General features: G+C 51.6%; 1 protein-coding gene and 1 long non-coding RNA gene across 12 annotated transcripts in view; one reads left to right on the top strand and one right to left on the bottom strand.

The window, feature by feature from the left end:
* Nucleotides 1-987: 987 nt before the first annotated feature.
* PAX8 (paired box 8) overlaps nucleotides 988-19,430 on the top strand; it is a 57,395-nt gene continuing 38,952 nt past the window's right edge. For all 11 annotated transcript variants that reach the window (XM_059405635.1, XM_059405634.1, XM_059405640.1 and 8 more), the window contains exons 1-2: nucleotides 988-1,090; nucleotides 1,436-1,543. In XM_059405635.1, coding sequence (XP_059261618.1) covers nucleotides 1,519-1,543 — 25 coding nt within the window. In that variant the 5' untranslated portion in view covers nucleotides 988-1,090; nucleotides 1,436-1,518. The remainder of the gene's footprint in view (nucleotides 1,091-1,435; nucleotides 1,544-19,430) is intronic.
* On the bottom strand, nucleotides 14,539-16,125 carry LOC132022479 (uncharacterized). Its single transcript, XR_009405588.1, has 2 exons — nucleotides 15,762-16,125; nucleotides 14,539-14,694 (listed from the first exon to the last, which is right to left on the bottom strand). It is a non-coding gene; the product is annotated as an uncharacterized LOC132022479 (long non-coding RNA).

The raw sequence follows: 19,430 nt of genomic DNA, 5'->3' as shown, positions 1-19,430 counted from the left end.
CCCCCCACCCCCACACCCCCTGCCTCCAGCCTGCAAGGTGCTCCAACATATTTGTTCACATGCATGATTTTCCCTGGACCCAGCCTCCTGGACAGAAGAGATAAACCTATGATCAACAGAGAAGGCAGCTCATTCCTACCCAAGACACCCCATCTTCTCCCTACTTAGGACCCCCAGCTCCCAAGGCTGCTGATTCCCCCAGACTAGGCCAGAGGTCAGCTCAGTCCTATCCCCATCTGACACCCTTCCATGCTAAAGTGAGATCTAGACCCTTACTGCCTGCCCTCTGAGCTGTTCTTTCAAGTTCAAAACCCCCAAAGGGCAAGAATGAGGGCTGGCTGGTGACTGCGTGTGTTTTGGAGGAGGAGAAGCCCTGTTGATGAGGTTATGGGACCATTTTCGTTAATCTAATAATATGAGTTTGTGGCTCTTGTCTGGGAGAGATGGATGCAATGGGTTCTGGGGCTATTCAGGGTTCTGCCTTGGAAGAAGTCCACACCAGTGGTGAGAAGGTCGGACTTTCCTGCCTTCCTGTCTCCAGCCCTATTTGCAGGCTTCTACCTTAAGAAACAGGCTTAAAAACAAAAGTTCCCTCCTATAGAAGAAAAGACTGCTTCCCCAGAGGGGAGGGGGCGTGAGAGAAGGGATGCAAGGTGTCACAGAGAAACTGTGTCTCTCACCTCTGGTAGTCAGTGACCCCAGGAGGACCCAGAAACCCTCATCCTCAGGCTCTGAGGCCTCCATCTCCCACTCCTCCTATATATCCAGGCCTGATGAGGTAGGGCTCAGCTGCCTCCCTCTCCTCTCTCCGCTGGAAACAGAAGCTCCAGCGAATGTTTCTAACTCCTGAGTCCACTCAGCCATGTCCCCCTTGCAAAATCCTCCCCTTCCCGCACCCCCCTGCACCCAGCCAGCCAATCCGCGGCCTGCGAGTCTCTCCAGACCCATCTCTCAGGGCCCTGGCGGGATAAAACCGGTAGGCGATGCCGGGTGGATGGGAACAAACTTCAGAACGAGGAGAGACGCAGGGCCCAGGGCACCCTCACGGGCTGACCCGGGCAGTGAGGGCCTGCGGCGGCCGGCTGGCCAGGTATGCTCCCCAGGGGTTGGCTGAAAGGTGACTGGGGGACAGCGGTGATTCGAGAAGGGAGAGGGGCCCAGGGAGCCTGGCAGCGTTTCCCCCTCTTAAGTTAAACTGGATAAGGCTGGGGCAACAGAGGAAGAGGGCCCCGGGCTGGAGTTTGGGGCTCCCTCAGAGGACCCCCAATCCCGGATCCTCCCAGCAAACGTGTGTTAGCCAGGCCGAGGTGGGCCACCCTTCGCCTAAAAATCCTCTGACTCCAGCCACGTGATGAGAGCCTGAGGGATAGGGCCCGGGGAGAAGGCATAAAACAGGGACATCGAATCTCATGCCCCTTCCCCTGGGTCTGTGCAGGGCAGTGGCGTGGCGACGGGCGCGGCGGGGACCTGCGTAAGGAAGCCCTGAGCCCTCGGCGGGCTGCGAGCGACTCCCCGGCGATGCCTCACAACTCCATCAGATCCGGTAAGGACGCGGCGCTGCCGGGACCCCAGAGCCCCCGCGTCGCCGTGCGTCCGTGCGTGCGCTCGGGTCGGTGGGGCTGGGGAGCTTACGCTCCGGGCTCGTGGGACCCACCTGCGCCGGGACGCAGCCGGGGGCGCCGCTGGCCTAGCTCTCCGCTGCGGCCGTCTCGCTGTTCTCAGGCCCCGAGGTCCCCCTCTCGGCCCGGCGAGCCGCCCTCCCCAGGCCTTGGTTTCTGCGGACCACACGGAGCGGTGAGGAGCTCTCCGTGCGGGTCAGAGGGGGTGTCCCTCGCGCCGCATCCCCGTCTTGCATGTCCCATGGGGGAGGACATCCTGCGTCTCTCAGGCCCTGGGCCGCCCCCGACCTCTAAGCCCTCGAGCGCGGGTGCGCGCAGCTCTTGCTCCAGGCTGCCCTGGTGGGAGGTGAGCCCTGCGTACCCCTCAAGCGAGCGCGAAAGAAGCCCGTGGTCCGGGGCCTGCGGGGCCTCTGAGTGCCCTCAGCTGCTCTCGGACTCCTCCTTGCCTAGCCTGGGGCAGGCGGAGAGAGGCGCGCGGGGCGTCCGGCCTGCGAGCATCCGGCTGCCCGCGGGGCCAAAACCCCCTCCCCAGCGGCGACCCGGCCCAAAACCTCCCAAAGCGCTCCGGGCGGGTCCCTCCCTGGCCGGGGCGCCTGCTCTTCCCCACCTCCTGGCCCAGGCCCGGGTTGTTGGGGGCGGCGGGGAGGGTGGGGGTAGGTGTTACGGAGAAAGAGCCCCAGGGTCTGGGCCGGCGGGCGCGGTGTGCGCGGTGGGCACGGTGTGCGCGGTGGGCACGGTCGCCTGGCGCGCAGCAAGTGTGGACAGCCGGCAGAGACACGGCCCGGCCCCCGGTGATGGATGGAGCCGGGCGGGCCGCGGGGAAAGCGATTTATGGGGCCAGGGCGCAACGCTATCGATTTGGGCCGGCGAAGTGAGAGGAAATCAATATTTCAGATGAATTCTCGGCGAATATGAAGTCCCGCTCGGCAAACGGGACATTTGTTATAATAAGCAGGGTCGGATCGGGCACGGCGCGCGGCTGAGATCTCTATTTAGCCGAGAAAGCCATGAGTCCGAGCTTCGCCGCGCAGCCTCGGGTCCGGGGGCTGAGGCTCCACAACGAGGGGTGCGGGGAACCCCGCGAGGCTCCGGAAGGTTGCTCTTTTTGGCTTGCTCTAAGGTGGGAGAAGGAGTCAGCCGTACTTTGCCTCGCCACCTCCGTACCCGTAGAAGAGCGTGGTCCGAGCGGTCCCGGCCACCTCTGCGGGCGCGGGGCCGCTTTCGGCGCGCGGAGTGGAGACCTCGCGGCCCTTCCCGGGAGCCGCGGGGTCGGCGAGCCAGGGAATCATCGAGCGGACCTCCCTGGCTCCCCTTACCCTGCCGCACTCCCGCGCCGCGCACGCTCCTTGACCACTTTCTGAGGCCGGGAACAGGTTTTCGCCCCTCGGTCATTAGCCAAACCGGGGTACAATACCGGACGTCGTCCCTGCCTCGGGATCAGAACGGTCTCCGAGGACGAGCTTAGTGCCCCTGGTTCCGGCCAATTCCTCTGGGCTCCGGATTCCATCTCCCCCAGCCCGCAGCCCGACCTTCCCCTGACCTTTCAGGCAATGGTAGGATTGGGTGCCCTCGGACCTCGAATTTACGGTGCTGCACCAGACCCCTTTCCCTCTGTTCTGCTAGAAATAAGACGAGGTCACGATCTCTTGGGTTGGCTTGATTTTGTTTTCGCTACCTATTTTCATTCTAGAAGCACTCAGAATAAATGGGGATGGAAGAAGAAAAGGGGGGGGGGGAGACACCATTTATTTTTACTTTATTTTTAATCAGCAACTGGCCCAGAAGATGAGAGGTCATTCCCGACTGGCTCAGATGCAAATTGTCCTTGGGTTTGGAGAGAGAGCCGTCCACTCCCTGCAGGGCCAGGACAGAGGTATTTTTCCGTTTAAGGAAGGCACAGAGTCTACTTCGAAACCTTCCCCCACAACAAATAAAGAAATAAAACTGCAAGGAGGGAAAATGAGCCTTTCTCTTTTCGTTTACTTTAATGCTAATAAAACAGAAGAAAACTGTAAAACACAGCTCAAACATTTCAAGGCTCTCCCATTTCTTTTCTAAATTGTCTTAACGAAAACCTGAGCCAGAGACCTCCCTCTATCTAATCAGTTTTCTTAACACCGTTGCCTATATTTAAAGATAAACTCATAAACTGACTCCCGTTTTTATAAGCCCATTTCTATCAGTTTTTAGCAGCTTCCCTCTTTTCCCCAGGCACTTCCATTCTTGAGTTGTCTTTTGCCAGGAGAGCTTCTATTTAAGTTTTCTCTGGAGCAGAATCCCGGCGTGCGCAGGCTAGGCGGTCACGGGGCTTTTCGCGGGACCGAGGCCTAGAGCACCCACCGTTTCCAAAAACCCAAGAAGCCCGAGAAAAGTTTCCTGCTCGCCCCAAAAACCCAAGAAGCCCGAGAAAAGTTTCCTGCGCGGCCCTGCCCACCCGACCAGCCGGAGCAGCTCACCCTGGTCTGGTTCACTCTCACTGTCGTTTGATCTTGCTTTGAAGAAAGGTCTTATATATATATATATATTTTTTCCCTACAAGCTTTATTCTGAAGGGCTGCGGAGAGCACACGGGGAATTATTTTGATTGTGCTGGTCAGCAGTGGGCCGAACATTCTGTAAAATCTGCTGGGAATTTTGTAGCATCGGGGAACAAAGATCCTTTAAAGCACAAGACCACATTTTTTAATGTTTAAAGATAAATGCCACATAAATATTAAAATGAAAATAATTCCGTATCAGCAAGGAAGAGAGTTTAGTAAAAGCAAGCAGGTTGTCATTAAAAGTTATGTGCCAGAACTTGCCGGCAACCCTCTTCCCCAGCTACTGAAAATAGATTATTCAAGGGGTCAAATGAGACTTAAGATGGAGAAGGAACATGCCTCTAACGTCCTAAATCTGAGATGCAAAGCCCTGTTCCCTCCTCTTGGTCTATGAAAGGAGGAAAGGGGACCAAATGCGTTTGGAGAGATCTATTTTCTTCCCAGTTTTCTTGCCTGGGTTGAAAACAAGGTCTCCGGATGGGAAACAGTCTCAAGGAACATAAAGAGGTATCGGGGTTCCTCAATTCATCTTTGTTTCAAGAGGGTCCATCCTCCTACCCTCCTCAATGCAAGTTAATTAGGAGATAATTTAGCTACCTTGTGAATTAGTTTTAAGATAAGTATCTTTTCAAGCTTTGTCACTTTAATTGCCCCACTGATTGATAAGAAGTAATTATTTCTAATTGACACTTTTTTGATGTCCACTGGAAGCATTTATTTGGGACTTTTTTGGAGTGGAAGGAAAGTTAATTAATTTCATCAGTCTCTCCCCAAAAAGACTCTGCCTAATTTTGCTGAAGAGGACAAAGGAAATGGAGGAAAAACAAAACAAAAAATCAGTCTCATGAAATTTTAATTACTGCGATATTTTTTTTGAAAGGAGATCATCTGCTAATACAATAATATGTCAAAACTTTCAATTTATGGCTTCAAATCTCTAATTTAAGGGGGTACCTGTTTATTGGGTATATATTTTTCGATGGATCTACTTCCAACCCCTTCAGATGCTGACTTCATTTTGAAGGTTACTACGGTTTGTAATTAATTTTTGTGAAAAGTAAAATCAATAGAACTCCATATGCTCAGAATAAATGGCATCATTTTCATAAGAGCTAATTGTAAGAAAGACTTACTAATCATCATCCCTGTTCTGTAATTATTGATAGAGTTGAGTATGAAGGTGAAACTTTACTTCGGTGACATGCCTTTTCATACTTAAACCTCGGAGTAAACAGTTTAATCATTCACACCCTCCAGAATATGTTACTGTGAAAGAGAAAGAAGGGACAGAATAAAGAGCAAAAGAAAGACCCTTAAAGGAGGCAAGAGGGAAGGGGAGGGGAGTGAGGGGGGGGGTGGCTGGAGAGAATCAAAATGAAAGAACTTATCACAGAAGCAAAGGTAGCCAGGTGCACAGGACCTTTGTCATTCAATATATTAAAATGGGAATTCTACTTCAAAACACATCCTTTTGAACACAGATCTCTACCATAGCCCTAAGCAACCCCTATACACCACAGGCAACTTCCTCACTTTTCTATGCATGAAAAGAGGCAGGATTTTCAGGAGCCAGCTGGTCTGGCTCTTGGGTGTCTAGATATGAAGGTCTTGATTTGGTGGTGTCTCTAAAAAGGAAGCAAGAAAATACGCATTGTGCTCTGGGGGCTTGTAAAGAGATGTGAGTGTTGTTTATTTTTATTATTAAAGCCCCTGGGATCTTCATTCCTAGCTGTACACCCACACTCTTTCCACAGATGGACTTGCAACTCACTGACAGAAAAACGTTTGCACACAAACCCAGAGCGGAGACACATACTCGCACACACTCACGCACGACTGCAATGAGAGAAGCACGATCAGACAAGATGCGCTCCTGCCAGGTTAATTTCAGCCAGTGCCTTTCTCATTTATGTATAAAATCTTGTCTGCTTTTAATGATGTTTCTCCTGGATTACGTGGAGCTGCAGGAATGAGGAAACATTCTAAATGAAAAAAGAAATTTAAGACGTACAAACAGCAGATAATATCACATACCAATCTCACTATTAGTGAAACTGAAAAAATACATAAATAATGCCAAAAAAATCAGCAAGGGAGAGTTTAGTAATGGAAAATTCCCCTGCAATTAAATGAAACAGTAATTTAGTAGAGATATGCCTGAATGAATTAGCATTTATTAATTGGTTCTCATAAAAAACAATTTGCGTGTGTGTTTCCGGGGGCGGGGGAGGATATTTAAAGTATTTATTTTTCATAGGAAAAGTGCCTCAAATATTCCTATCAAATTATGGAGTGATCATATCGTATTTTGTGAAAAATCTCAGTTTTCTCACGGGGGAATTTCACCTGCCCACAAAGAATGCGGGTTGAGGGAGAGGAGTCCTTTTAAATCAGAATGGAGCTGGTCCCCTCTTCTCTTGGGACATTTCCAAGTACGAAACCAATGGGAAACCCATTGGCAGGGTCTGTTATGCTCAGAAACATCCAAGCCTGGTACTGAGCAGACTCCCAGGTGACCTGTCTCCTCTGGGGCACGACTAACTGAGGCAGAGAAGCCTGCTTTGTGGCTCTGCCCGCCCCCACCTCCCCCCCCAACCCTCCGCAGCCAGCCCGCTCTAGCATCCTCGCCAGCTCAGGCAGGAACTGCAGTTTGTAATCTCAGCGAGGAGCTTGCTAGGGTTGACTGGTGCATGGATGTGTTTACTTTCTCTCGCCACAGTTGGTCTGTCTTCAGTTCTAAGCATTTTAAAGCTGCTCTATTTATCAGTCCAAGAGGGGCCGAGCTCTCAGTTGCGCTCAGAAAGCTTTGAGCTCTGGGGTTCTGAGGACATAAGGAGCCAAAAGATAAAAGAAACAATTTCGTTTAAGGAAAAAAAAAAAAAAAGATGGTTTTAAAAGGAGAGGACAGGAGAAGGCACCCCTATCCAATTGGCTTTTGTTTCAGTTGAAACTTGGGGACCGGCTGAATCACTGGCCCCCACAAGCCCCCGCTCCCTTCAGAGATAGGACACGGGGATATAAAACATCATATAAAAAGAGGAGAAGGCACCCCCATACTCAGAGTTCTTTGGGGGAGTGATTCTTTTCTGGGTTCAGAATGGAATAGTCCGAGTTCTTTTGGAGAAAGAGCTAGAAGACATTCTGCCTAGGAAGTATGTGCAGGGACCGCACCTGCTTCTTTGCGGGGAGGAAGAGAGAAGAGCCATCCAGGGGTCTCTCGGTTCCTGAAAGCTCTACTATCCCAGGCCAATCCCAGGTCATTCAGTCAGTGATCAGTGAGTGACTCCATGATGGAGTCTCTTGGTAGGGTGGGTGGGCAGAGGCATCCACTCTTCCTCATTTACCTGTGGTCAGCGCACTTTTAAGTGGACCTTTGAGGGTCATAACTATTTCCTTAAGTCCAGAGTTAAGGTTGACAGTCCTGTTTGGGTTTTTTGAAAGCCCCTCTAGGTCTCTCCCTCGGCCAGGTGGGGACACGATGAGCAAATGTCTCTTCCATGGACCAGGGGCTAGAAAAATCTTCCCAGGAAGTTTTCTATTTTAAACCCACAATTCATGTCATGAGTCTAGGCTTTGCCCTGACTGGGGCTCCTTCCCCAGGAATGGGGCTGGGCAGAAACCAGCATCTCCTTCCTTGAGGCATGTCCAAGGTCAAGGGCAGGGAGGTTCAGGAGGTCCCCCAGGGAGGGGTGGGTTCTGTTTCTGTGTTCATTCCTCAGGATCCCTCCCTAGTCCCGAATGCCAAATAAGATGCCAAGTCTTGCTAAGGCTCGACACAGCCAGCCCCACGCTATGCTGGCTTTCCCGATGCCACTTTTAGAGTTAAGAAAGAGCTCAGCACACCTTGGCACTTAGTGAGCCCTCAGTAAATGAAAGCTGGCTTAGTATCTCGGCGGGCTCTTCTTGGGATGGTTTTCCTCGGGAGAGGGCACATCAGCTTCTAATTTAATTCTCAGGACTCTAACCAGGCAGCTACTGTTTTTGACATTTTTGCAGAAGAGAAGACAATGGATGCTAAGAGAGGCTGTTGTGACTCCAAACCCCTTTCTTCCACCCGCCCTCTTTCCCAAAGTCCAGCTCATTCAAACTCCTTGTACCACTGCATGGTTCACGCCTGCAGCTCCGCTGGGAATTCGGGCCAGAACCCTCGATGAGAGAGGGTGTGAGGGCCTACAGGGACAGCAGTCGTGACAGCAATAGGCAGGGCCTTCTGTCTGTCAGCTTGTTCTCCTCATCTGGGTCCCTAACACTCCCACTCCTTAGAATAGACCCCTTTTCAGTCCAGTCCTTGGTCTTCCCATCTGCACAATGGGAGAAGTAGCACCCATGATGATTTCCCTCCTGGAGGTCACTGTGAGGAAGAAAGAGGTGATCAGCCACCGGGAAAGGCAGAGTTAGGAGACTTTCTTTTAATGCATGCCCCCAAGGCTGCCATGTTTCCACCTGTATCAAAAAAGGGGGACAACTATTCTCCGGTACCTCGATTTATCATAAGCCAGCAAGGAACTCAGTCCCTTGGCAGCTCCAAACTGCACTTGGCCTACCTATGTGCATCCACTTCAGAAACTAATGAGTTAGTGGGTATGATGGAAGTTTCCGAGTTACTGGGAAGACCCATCCACGACGTCAGGGGCCATCACCGGTGCCCAGTCTCATTTCCCTGAGTTTAGGCTCATTCCTTCTGCTGCTTCCGCAGAGTCCCTCTCACTCAGGGCTTCAAAACCAAATCATCTCCTCCTTCAGAGATCCTCCGTGGTCCAACTTGTAACATTAGCTGGTAATGTTTGCTCTCTTTGCTGTGAGAGCTGCATTTCTCGGATGAAAACCCTTCTGTAGTTTAAGCGGAGAGACTGCGTGAGAGAGAGAGGGAAAAAAAAACCCTAAATATTTTATATATTTCCTTTTCTCTCACTTCTTTTAACTCTGGTCTTTCTTCTCCTGTCTTCAGCCACAATGCTCATCAGTTTTTCTTTTGCACTTGTTCTCCTAAGTGGCCTTGGAGTGACCTGAGTAGTTAGTGCTAATTAGTCCCCTGGGACATATTGTCCCTGTCAGACCAGCACAGCAGAGAGGTCGGGGAGCTGGTTGGGTGACGCATCCAAGAAACAGCTTAATCTGCTGTCATTTTGTGAACTGCATGTTTGCACACCCAGGGTCCTCTGTGTGCATTGCATTTTTTATCCCTCAGCCTCTCTAGGAGGACAGCAGAACTATTATTCCTAGAATAAACTCTAGGGCCAGGAGGTGTCAGGAGGCAAGGGATTTTGCAGCCCCTGGGAAGCCAGGGCCATGGGAGCCTCCCCACCCCCACAGGCAGCAGGAGGGGCTTTGCCTTGGAGGCTCTGCCTGTGCTGACCTTGCTGTTTTCTCCCTGTGTGACCTAGGGCAAGTCAGTTGTCTCTCTGGGCTTGAATTTCCTTGTGTGTGTGTGTGTGTGTGTGTGTGTGTGTGTGTGTGTGCGCGTGCACGCCTAGAATACGAAAATGTTGCAGGACTTCTAGAAAGTGCTGGAGTACGACCAGTATCCCCGCCTGGCACATAGCTCCTACTCAAGAGTTTGGGATTTTTCGGTTTTTGTTTGTTTGTTTGTTTGTCCTGCTCCATCCACTGGGCACAGGGAGGAGAGTCTCCAAAAATTCTCTAGGGCAGATGCCCTAGAGAAAATTACATTGTCTCAGCATTTCCTGTGAAACTCTGCAGGAGTAACTCACAACCCAGCATCCAAACTTTGTTCCAGTTAAAATTGAGGCCTACTGCCTAGGAGTGTTGGATTAAGTGAAAGCACACTGGGGAAGGGCTGGCTCGGACTCCCGTGGCCACTGTCAGCTGCTATAGCAGCGCACTCTGCAAAGTGAGTCCTTCTTCCATTCTACCAGAAAACCCAGTCATAGGGGAGACACTAGATCGGGCTATCCATGGGCTTTATGTTGGAACCCAGAGCATTCTAGGGCTTTGGTAAAATGTAGTGTCTTAGAGGACAGGTGCGTGGAAGTGGGTGTAGAGCTCCGCTGGGCGTGTAGTAAGAGAGAACCACACAAAGACACGTCTTGGTACTTGTTCTTAATTGACACAAGACCGTATGGTTATGTTTTTAAAATTCACTAATCTCTCTTTCCCTCTCCCTGCCTCCACCCTGCCCCTTCTTGCATTTTCTTACTTTGCGTAATAATAATCCAGCTCTGTCTTGGCCAAAAACCCTGGGTGACATTTAGTATTAGCTGAGCCCCAAATCACTGACCCCAGCTCTGTTTTGGTCTTCTACCCCAACCCTGAGATCATTCTTTCAAAATGGTCCTTGGGCATCTGGCTCTGACTCAGGAGGTGGGAAGGGGGCTTGAGGAATGAGGAAGGGAAGAAGAGGTACTCTTGGCTCAGAGGTACTGGAGCCAAGATAGGACCCTGAGAGTCAGCGGTTTACTTCAATGTAACAAGCCCTCATGGTGGGCCACCCACCATGTGCAGGGCGCCATGCCAGCGAGGTGGCACTTGCTGACCCGGAGACAGGAGTGAGCAGCACCTTCCCAGGGCCACTGGAGTCTTGGGATTCTCTGTCAAGGGGACAGACCCCTTGACGAGGAGGGGAAATAATCAGACCAAACAATTCAGTGGCGAGTCAAGGACTGAAAACTAACAACCTGGGTAGTAGGAACACCAAAGGTCATTTATCTCCATCAGTCACCCCGGCCCCACCGCGTCGTTGCTGACAGCGTGTAAAGCTCATCTGGCCTTCGTGAGTCTAGTTGATCCTTGGAGCACTTGTTCTGGAAAGACAGCATTGGAGCCCGTGTGGGCTCAGCCGGCTCGTGGGGGTCTACACCAGGGACCCCAGAGTGGGGTGACTGGCCGACTCATGGCAAGATGTTGCCAATCTGTAGGTACAAATGCCATGGAGATCTGCCCACATCTGCTAAATCAAACCCTAGCCAGACACCTCTGATGCACGTCCTCCCTTCCCCCACCTTCAGGGATGTGCGAACTTCACAGGATTTCCCTTCTAGACCCCTCATCTCCTTGACAGTGTGACAAGGAGCAGGTCCTTCCGGTCCCCATATTCTGTGATAACATGACAGTGCCCCACACCAGGAAGATCCTCATGCCTCCCCAAGCTCTCCCTCTCCTGATGGCCACAGAGCTGTCTGGACAGCTGCCCCTAACTGTGACAGGTGGGCCCAGACCTCAGGGCTCACCCTTCTGCAGGTGAGACCTGCTCTCGAGAATCCTGCCGGCAGTGACACGGTGGCTGTCTTGATGGCTTTCTCACAGCTCCGTCCCTGGCTGGCTGGCTCCTGTTGGCTGGAAGGCATCCATCTCCCCGGGAGATCTGAGGCCAGGAGCGCATCGTGCCGCTGCCCACACTGCTCTCTGCCCCCACCCCCTGGAAGTCACTGTCCGTACCACAGCAAGGACGCAATTGTGCACAGCTTTCTATTGTTTGCAGACAATTTGGTGCGCGTTTGCCAATCCGCTCCATGTAGATAACGCCCTTGTTGAGGCCAGGTGAGCCTCTCTTTCCCCTGGCTGGAGGACAAAAGGGAGTGCCAAAGGGGCTGGTGTCGGGGGTCTTATAAATTCAACCACCTACACCTGCAGAAAAATAGACACACGGCTCTCGCCTCGGTGTGGCTGTGAGGACTAGATGACCTCGGGCTTAGGAAGAGCTTAGTCGGGTGCTTCCCCCACCCAGCGACCCCCCACCGGCCCAGCTCAGATACAACCTTCCCCTAAAGTCTTCCCTCCTCTCCAGCTCCCCAGGGCCCCCTAGCATTTTCTTTTTATGGCATGTTTTGCAGTCCACTGTGTGAAGGAATATTTCTATCTGTGGTTCTTGCCCTTCTAGATCTGGGCTACCTGAACACCTTTGAGGCTATGGGCCTCACCCAGAAGCTCCCTAGGGTTATGTGACACCAAATATCTACCTGGACCAGAGTTGGGTCCAGACCTCACAAGCCTTGTGGCACAACAGAGGCTCCATGCTTACGACCAGGGCCGGGTCAGGGACACCGGGCTGCCTTCAGAATGTGCTGGGGTAGAGTGAGGGCAGACTCAAGTCCAGAGAGTGCTGGCTGCGGCCTGCTCTAAGTGAACACTGACCCAGGGAACAGAGGAGGGAGGCCTCCCACACCTGCTGACAGGGACTGCTGAAGCCTAGGGAGAGGCACCAACACACACAGACACACATATACACAACACGCACACTCCCATACACACAAACGTACAGAACCATACACATATGCACTCACTGGCACACCCAGCCAGAGTTGGGACTAGGGCGAGGCACTGGGAGGGCAAGATTTAAGGACGCGCTCACTCTCAGACTCATGCAAGGGGAAGGCTGGCCCCGAGAGTGAGGGCCTCCTTAAATTCTGTACCCTGGGTGCAGGGTGTCCTGCCCCAGTCCCCTGGACATGATACACATGCTCACATAGCCAGTTACACCCACACTCATATACACGTGGGTGACAAATGCTCATACACATACATACAATGCTTACTCTGTCTCACTAGGAAGCGTAAACACTAGGAAGAGGCCTTTACAGTGCGGAACACTGTCCTAGGTCTGTGGGTGATTTAAAAAAAAAAAAAAGGCCAAAAAATCCCCTGCTCTCAGAGACCCCCAGAGATCCAGCCAGGAAAACCCAGGTGCCATTGCGAAGTCCCAATCTAGTCCACATTGCTGAGAAGCACCAGTAACAGACATGGTAGACGAAGAGAGGCCCAAGGTATCCGGGGGATCTGCTCTGTGTTGTGGGTCAACTCGGATCAATGTAAACATGAGGTCCCTGGCTTGTGACCTCCCCTTTCTTGCAGCCTATGGTTTGAGGTGTGAGCAGAGGACCTCCGCTGTCTAGCCATGCCCTCCTCCCCGGGAATCCCATTTAAGTTCTAGGACAGAGGAATCATGAGGGCCCTACAGAGACCTGGGTTTCAAATGAGACCAAAAGACAGCCATTCACTTGGGCCACTCAGGAGACCAGTGTCAGAATCACTAGCAATACTCTGCCTCTGGGGTTCATATTGGCTCTTCCCAGACGAGGACACTGTTACCAAGCAGGCAGCAACAGCAGTGGGAACTGCTTATTCTAGAATCTGGCCTCTTGGTGCCCTGAGGATGGCAGCACTGAAGGCAGGTAGCTGAGGGTTGTCACTGGTGGGCTCCTTCCTCCACACAGACCATGAGAATATCCTGTCCGATCTTTCACCCTTGCTCAGAATTCCCCGGCAGCTCTCCCCGTGAGCCCTTCTGCCCTCAGCCTGCGGGTATGTGAGTACACAGGCCCCTGATTACAGAAACGTTCAGGGACCACAGGAGTGTGCCTCACAATCTCATGGAGGCACAAGGGTTCTACAGCGCTTGCATGGACCGATTATTACCAACAATGCGGTGGCATCGTGAATGCTTTGTACATTGGATCCACAAATATTTGTATCACCTTCATAAATCAGTGATTCTCAAACCACGTGTCCCTGCAGAACAGGCAGAGGTGCTCACTGATAATAATGAAACTGAGCGACAGTGGCAAGAGAAAGTGCATTTGTGGACAAACCACCTTCAAGTTCAAGGTGTAATTTTTTTTTTCTATTTAAGGGCCACTACCTCGTATATTCCTTGGGATCTTGGATCGACTGGGCAGCACGTTATACTTTTTGCTATGTGGAGCTTGCTGTTCAGACGCCTTCTTGGTGGAATCGTGTGTGGCCTTCCTGAGGAGTGTCACAATAGTGTTGATGTGAGGCTAGGGCTGCCTGATGTCTGCCTGGTCGGCATAGCACCCCCATTCTGTGAAATGATGAGCTGCGCAGGCCTGCATCAGAAGGTACCATGGAGAATTTGCATTTACCACCATCCAGGAAGGAGCCCCGTCCCCAAGTCCCCACCACTCTCACCTTTCCCTTCTCAAAAAGCCCCCTGCTTTCCAGGCAAGTGGTACCTCTAGCATGCGTGGGTCAGTCATGTAAGAGAATCAGTGATCATGGCCAAGTAAGGACACTCACCCACACAACTTGTGCAGGTTGCTCCCCTGTCTTGCTCTGGAGCAGACTTAGGGCTAAGACTCCTCTCCTGGAGCTTTCCTCCAAAGATCCTGCACCCCCACACACACTCTCTGTCCCAGCCCCCCCCCCTTATTCAGCTCAGGCTGTTAAAAGACAATGCCAAGGGTGCCTGGGGGCTCCATTCATTAAGCCTCTGACTCTTGACTTTGGCGCTGGTCATGATCTCAGGGTTGTGGGATCCAGCCCTGCAGTGGGCTCTGTACTCAGTGTAGAGCCCGCTTGTCCCCCTCCCCTTTCCCCACCCCACACGGGCTTGCGCTCTCTCTCTCTCAAATAAAATATTAAAAAAAAAAAAAACAAAAAAAAAAAACAGTGACACTCGCCAGGTGGCTTAAACCACAGACATTTATTCCTCACTGTCCTGGAGGCAGAGTCTGAGATCAGAGTACCAGCATGGTCAAGTCTGGTGAGGGTGCCCTTCCAGGCGTGTAGGCGGGGCCTTCACGTTGTGTCCTCACGTGGCCTTTCCTTGATGCAGGCACCTGAGGAGAGAGAACGGGTGTCTCTTCTTATAAGAATAAGCATTATTATAAGCTCAAATGATAAGCACTGTCCCCATCATGAGGGCTCACCCTCATGACCTCATCTAACCCTAATTACCTCCCAAAGCCCCCCCCCCCCCCCCACCAAGACACCACCCTCTAGCCCATGACACCAGCCACAGAAATATCATTTCTTTTTCTCCTCAGGTGCACAGACCACTGGGTCCGCTAACCCAGTGGTGCTTCTGTCCCCAACCCTCTACAGCCCTGAGACAGACCTGTCTCCCTTCTTTCTGACCTGTTTCTCTCCTAAGTGGGTACCCTTCTGGGTCCCTGTGCCCAGATTTCCTGAGATTTTACTCCAGCTCCTCAAGAAGCATCTGGGGTCCCTCTGCTCTCCTCCTGACTCTCCACATGCCTGACTACACCCCACCGTCATCCATGCTTAGTTACTCCAGGGTCCTAGGACACACTCTCACTCTCTCACCCAATCACACCTCCCTGGGGCCACACAAGCCTTGAGCTCTAACTCCAAATTGTTTCAAAGGAAATTCGTACTCTAACATTCAGTTTAATAAGTAAACATCTACAGAACCCCTCAGCATGGCAGGTGTGGAGCTAGACTCGGACTGCAGAACTCAGGAGACACGCTGACATTCTAGAGAGAATGGAAACAAGTTGGACTTTTAGCCACAAGCGAAGAGAGAATGGAAAGTTTCCTTTCAGACAGACCTAAAATGCAGAGCTAGTGGGAGAGGGAGGGAGGCGGGGCTATGATGGGAGGGGCAAGGGTGGGACCCTACCCTGAGGGAGGGGGCAGGATTCTAGCAGGGTCTGGAGGAGGGACCAGTGGGAGCAGAAATGTGGGGTTCTAGGACTGTGTCAGCTCCAGGGACCAGAGTCGGCTCCAGGCAAAGGGTGCAGCAATGGAACATCAGGTTGGGACTCCCACAAACGACAGGGGTCTTTGACCAGAGAGGCCAGACGAAGACATCAATACCAACCCTGCCATCAGGAAGGCTAGGTCAAGTGCACTCAATGTACGCATTTGGGAGTGTTTCACTCACTGTGCATGAGAACTTCCATCCTCCCCTGGTTTGACTTCGCACTTCCCTTGTTGATCTTCATCTTCCCTTTAGCTGTCTAGCTAGAGCCACATACCTATTTTATCCTCTTTGAGCTTTGCGGTATTTTTATTAAGGGGAACAGCTTGGCAGTAGTCCGGGATGGCTAGATGACTCACGTTATTCAAATGTTCTGATTTCTCTCCTTTCCCAGCCCTATTCCAGAGAATCTTAGCCTGGTGATTTTCCAAAATCATCTCAGAGTCCCGTTTGCACTTCCTTTTAGTCCAATCATTAACAGGCGTTTGTGGGCAAACCGCTGGTGTACAGTTCGAGAACATTCTACCCCACCTCCCTGACGCTGTTTCCCACCACTTCCATATGCAAACCCGTGTTCCAGCCAACTGGTCTCTGTTTCCAAAACACAGTGTGTACAGTCCCACCTCTGCACCTTTGCCCGTGCAATGGCAGTGGCCGGGACCGTCAACCCTACTCCCACTCTTTTGACAGAGTTCTGCCCATGTTCCACTTCCCTCAGCTTTTGCGACCATCCCCGTCTGATTCCCCGTCTGATTCCTGCTGAGCTAGGCAAGAGTGAGAACTCTTCGTTCTCTCTACCTCCCCAGCACTGGAACACAGAATCCTATACCAGATGAGGGCTCCACAAAGGCCCGTGATGGGATTTTTGACATAAATCTCCAATAGCATGTTTTATTGTTTGGCTAGTTGACCTAACTTGTCCATTTGAGCTTTTCGAGTGAGGTCTTCCCCCCGTGGAGCCCACTTGGTCCTTTCACACGATATTGCTGTAATCACTGCCTGATTTTCTTTATAATAAGGGGGCGCTATGGGACTGAGGAGACCAGGAATTGTTGCTTTTCTGGGAAACCTGATGTGGCCACTGAGGAAGCCTGAGACCTCTGGGTCTCAGGGACCCCTCCTCAGTCCTAAAGAACCTTGCTGGCCTAAGCCCAGATGTGGGGTGTTGAGTTTGGGTAGTAGAGACCACTGGAATTAGCAAACACTGGTAGGCTGGGCAAGACTGACCCAACAGTGTCCTTCCTCATGGATGCTGGGCATCGGCTGGGCAGGGTGGGTGGCCAGATTCAGGGCTATCTGGGAGGACCAGTGCTTCCAAAAACTGAATTCCCCAAACTCATCTGGCACATTATAGATATAGGCTAGATGCTTAATAAATATTTGCTAAATGAAATCACCACTTTGAAATTTGCTTTATACAAGTGTTTCTCAAGTGTAGGCTTTATTCCAGCTTCAGAAGCTTCCAGGGCTCTGCGAACAGATGTAAGGCCCTGGAGCCTGTCCCCATCACAGGAGCCCAGTAATTCTGCTGTGGATTAGCACTTGAGAACTCCAGATCTAGGGTCTGCCAATCAAGGCCCCATCAGGGGTCTCTCACACATGGAGACTCGCATGCCACATTTGCTGGGGAGACAGACCTTCTTTCTGTATGGAACCCCTGCCTCTCAGAGATTTCCCCTCTGGCTGTGGGAGAGAGTGGATCTGACTCTCATGCAGTCTCAGGTCTTCTCTTAACTGGTTGTGCACAAGTTAGTTAACCTTCCTAGTAAGTGTCTTCATCTAGAAAATGGGCTCGACATGCCAGCCCCACCTCTCATAGAATTATGAAAACCCGTCCCTGGTGCAATCAAGGTCCCATTGATATTTGTTGAATTTATTTAAATGTAAGAATCACTTACTTGCCAGCACTTTAAAAGGGCTCTACAAATGCTAAGTGAGTCCATAACCAACCTTTAGGCAAAATCTAGAAAGTTCTTGAAAGGAGGAGAAGCCCGGAACTCCTGGTTAACTTGGGGGGAACCCCGCCTGGCCAGGCAAGAGTGATTGGCACCTACACGAGGCTTTGCTATACTGCTGTGTGTGTTGACATCCTTGCATTAAAGAAGAATTTGCCACGTGATAGAAGGATCAGGAATGGAGACCAAGATGGTAATGACAGCAATGTCAAGAGAGCAGGTGCATGTAGAGAGGGTCAGATGTTAGAAAGCACTCTCTGCTTGACTGAGCCTGCCTTAGACTGGAAAGTACTTGGAGGGACAGGTGAATATCCCAGAAGAGTAGCCCCCAGGGGCCTCCCAAGTCTTCTGGATCCAGTTCAGAGCTAGAACCCTATGGATCTGTGCATTAAATTGCTGGCGCTGCCCTACCAAAGCACCACAAACTGGGCAGGGATACAGGAGGCTGAAATAACAGAAAGTTACTGTCTCACAGCTCTGGAGGCTGGAAGTCTGAGATCAAGGTGTTGGCAGGATTGGTTCTTTCTGAGGGCTCTGAGGGGAAATCTGTTTCCCATGCCCCTCCTCCAACTTCTGGTGGTTTGCTGGCCATCTTTGATGTTCCTTGGCTTATAGCAACATAACTCCAACCTTTGCATCACATTCTCCCTATGTCACCCCTCGGTGTCCACATTTCCCATTTCTGAAGGACACAGTCACGTTGGATTAGGGCCCACCCTAATGACCGCATCTTGATCATTTACAAAGACCCTATTTCCAAATAAGGTCACATTCTGAGGTCCCGTGGGTTGGGACTCAACGTCTGAGTTTTGAGGGGACACGATTTGATGCATAACAATCTGAGTGTTGTGGGTGGTTAGTCTGGGTCAGTCCCCCACCCAGCTCTGAATGGACCTTTAGCTGCTTTAGGTCCAAATGGCACCAAGTGTAGAAACCTCTATTGGGACTGACAGAAGAGGAGGAGAAGCCAATCTGGGTTCTGTAGAGCCTTTCTTGTTTGCCTACCCAGTGTTCCCACAGAGGAAAGGAATCTGCTTCCCAAACCCGGAACCCACAGAGCAGAGCCTCCTGTCTGGGTTCATGATGTAAGTGAATAAGAATGATAAGCAAACAAGCTAGTAAGAGGAGCAGAAATCTCTTTAGGGTGTGCCTTGGTTCAGAACACATTCTGCCCAATCCCTACAATTTTCTTCCTCCAGTGTCCACTAAGATGGCGCTAGCCATCAGGTCCCAAAAGGTCGCCTGGAATGTGGAATGAACAAGGATTAGGTCAGGAAATGTGAGAAAATTATGTGAGAAAATGTGAGCCTTGGTGAGGTCATGAAGTGCGTTGGTGACACTAGACAGGTCGCCTCCCCCTTCCTGGCCAAGGACAGTCTAGAAGGGCCCACCACTCTGTCGCTGATCAGGATACAGCACAGGGCCCCCTCCATATTCACTTAGCCACAGTGTCTCACTCTGCCATCATGCAGGTCACATGGTGGCCCAGAGGGCTACTTTCCTTCATTCCTACAAGTGGCCTCAGGGCCACCCCCTGGTAGGTCTCCTGTGTGGAAAAGTTGTCCAAGGTCCCCCACAGAGCTCTCTCTGCACCCAAGGGCCTGAGGGCAGTCCTGGCGTTGCAGTGATTGGACTGGGAGGACAGTAAAGATCATCGGTGCTTTCAGACCAGATGAGGATGCTGAGGCACAAACAGGCAAGGTCAGAGAGTGGGTGGAACCCGGGTCTCAGCAACCCCGTTCCTACCCCTGAAACCATAACCTGCAGGCTGAGTCTATCCCCATCTATGCCTTGCTGGTATCTTATGCAGCAGCGAGTGCGGCTTCTAGGGTGTGTAATCCACTCAGCTACGGTGCCGTGCCGGGTTCTGGGGAACCAGCCATCGTCAGGTGTGGCA

The sequence above is a fragment of the Mustela nigripes genome, chromosome 7, assembly GCF_022355385.1.
Source record: "Mustela nigripes isolate SB6536 chromosome 7, MUSNIG.SB6536, whole genome shotgun sequence".
Classification (NCBI taxonomy): Eukaryota; Metazoa; Chordata; class Mammalia; order Carnivora; family Mustelidae; genus Mustela; species Mustela nigripes.
The sequence above is the reverse complement of the archived record's forward strand: the minus strand, read 5'-3'. Positions and strand labels throughout refer to the sequence as shown.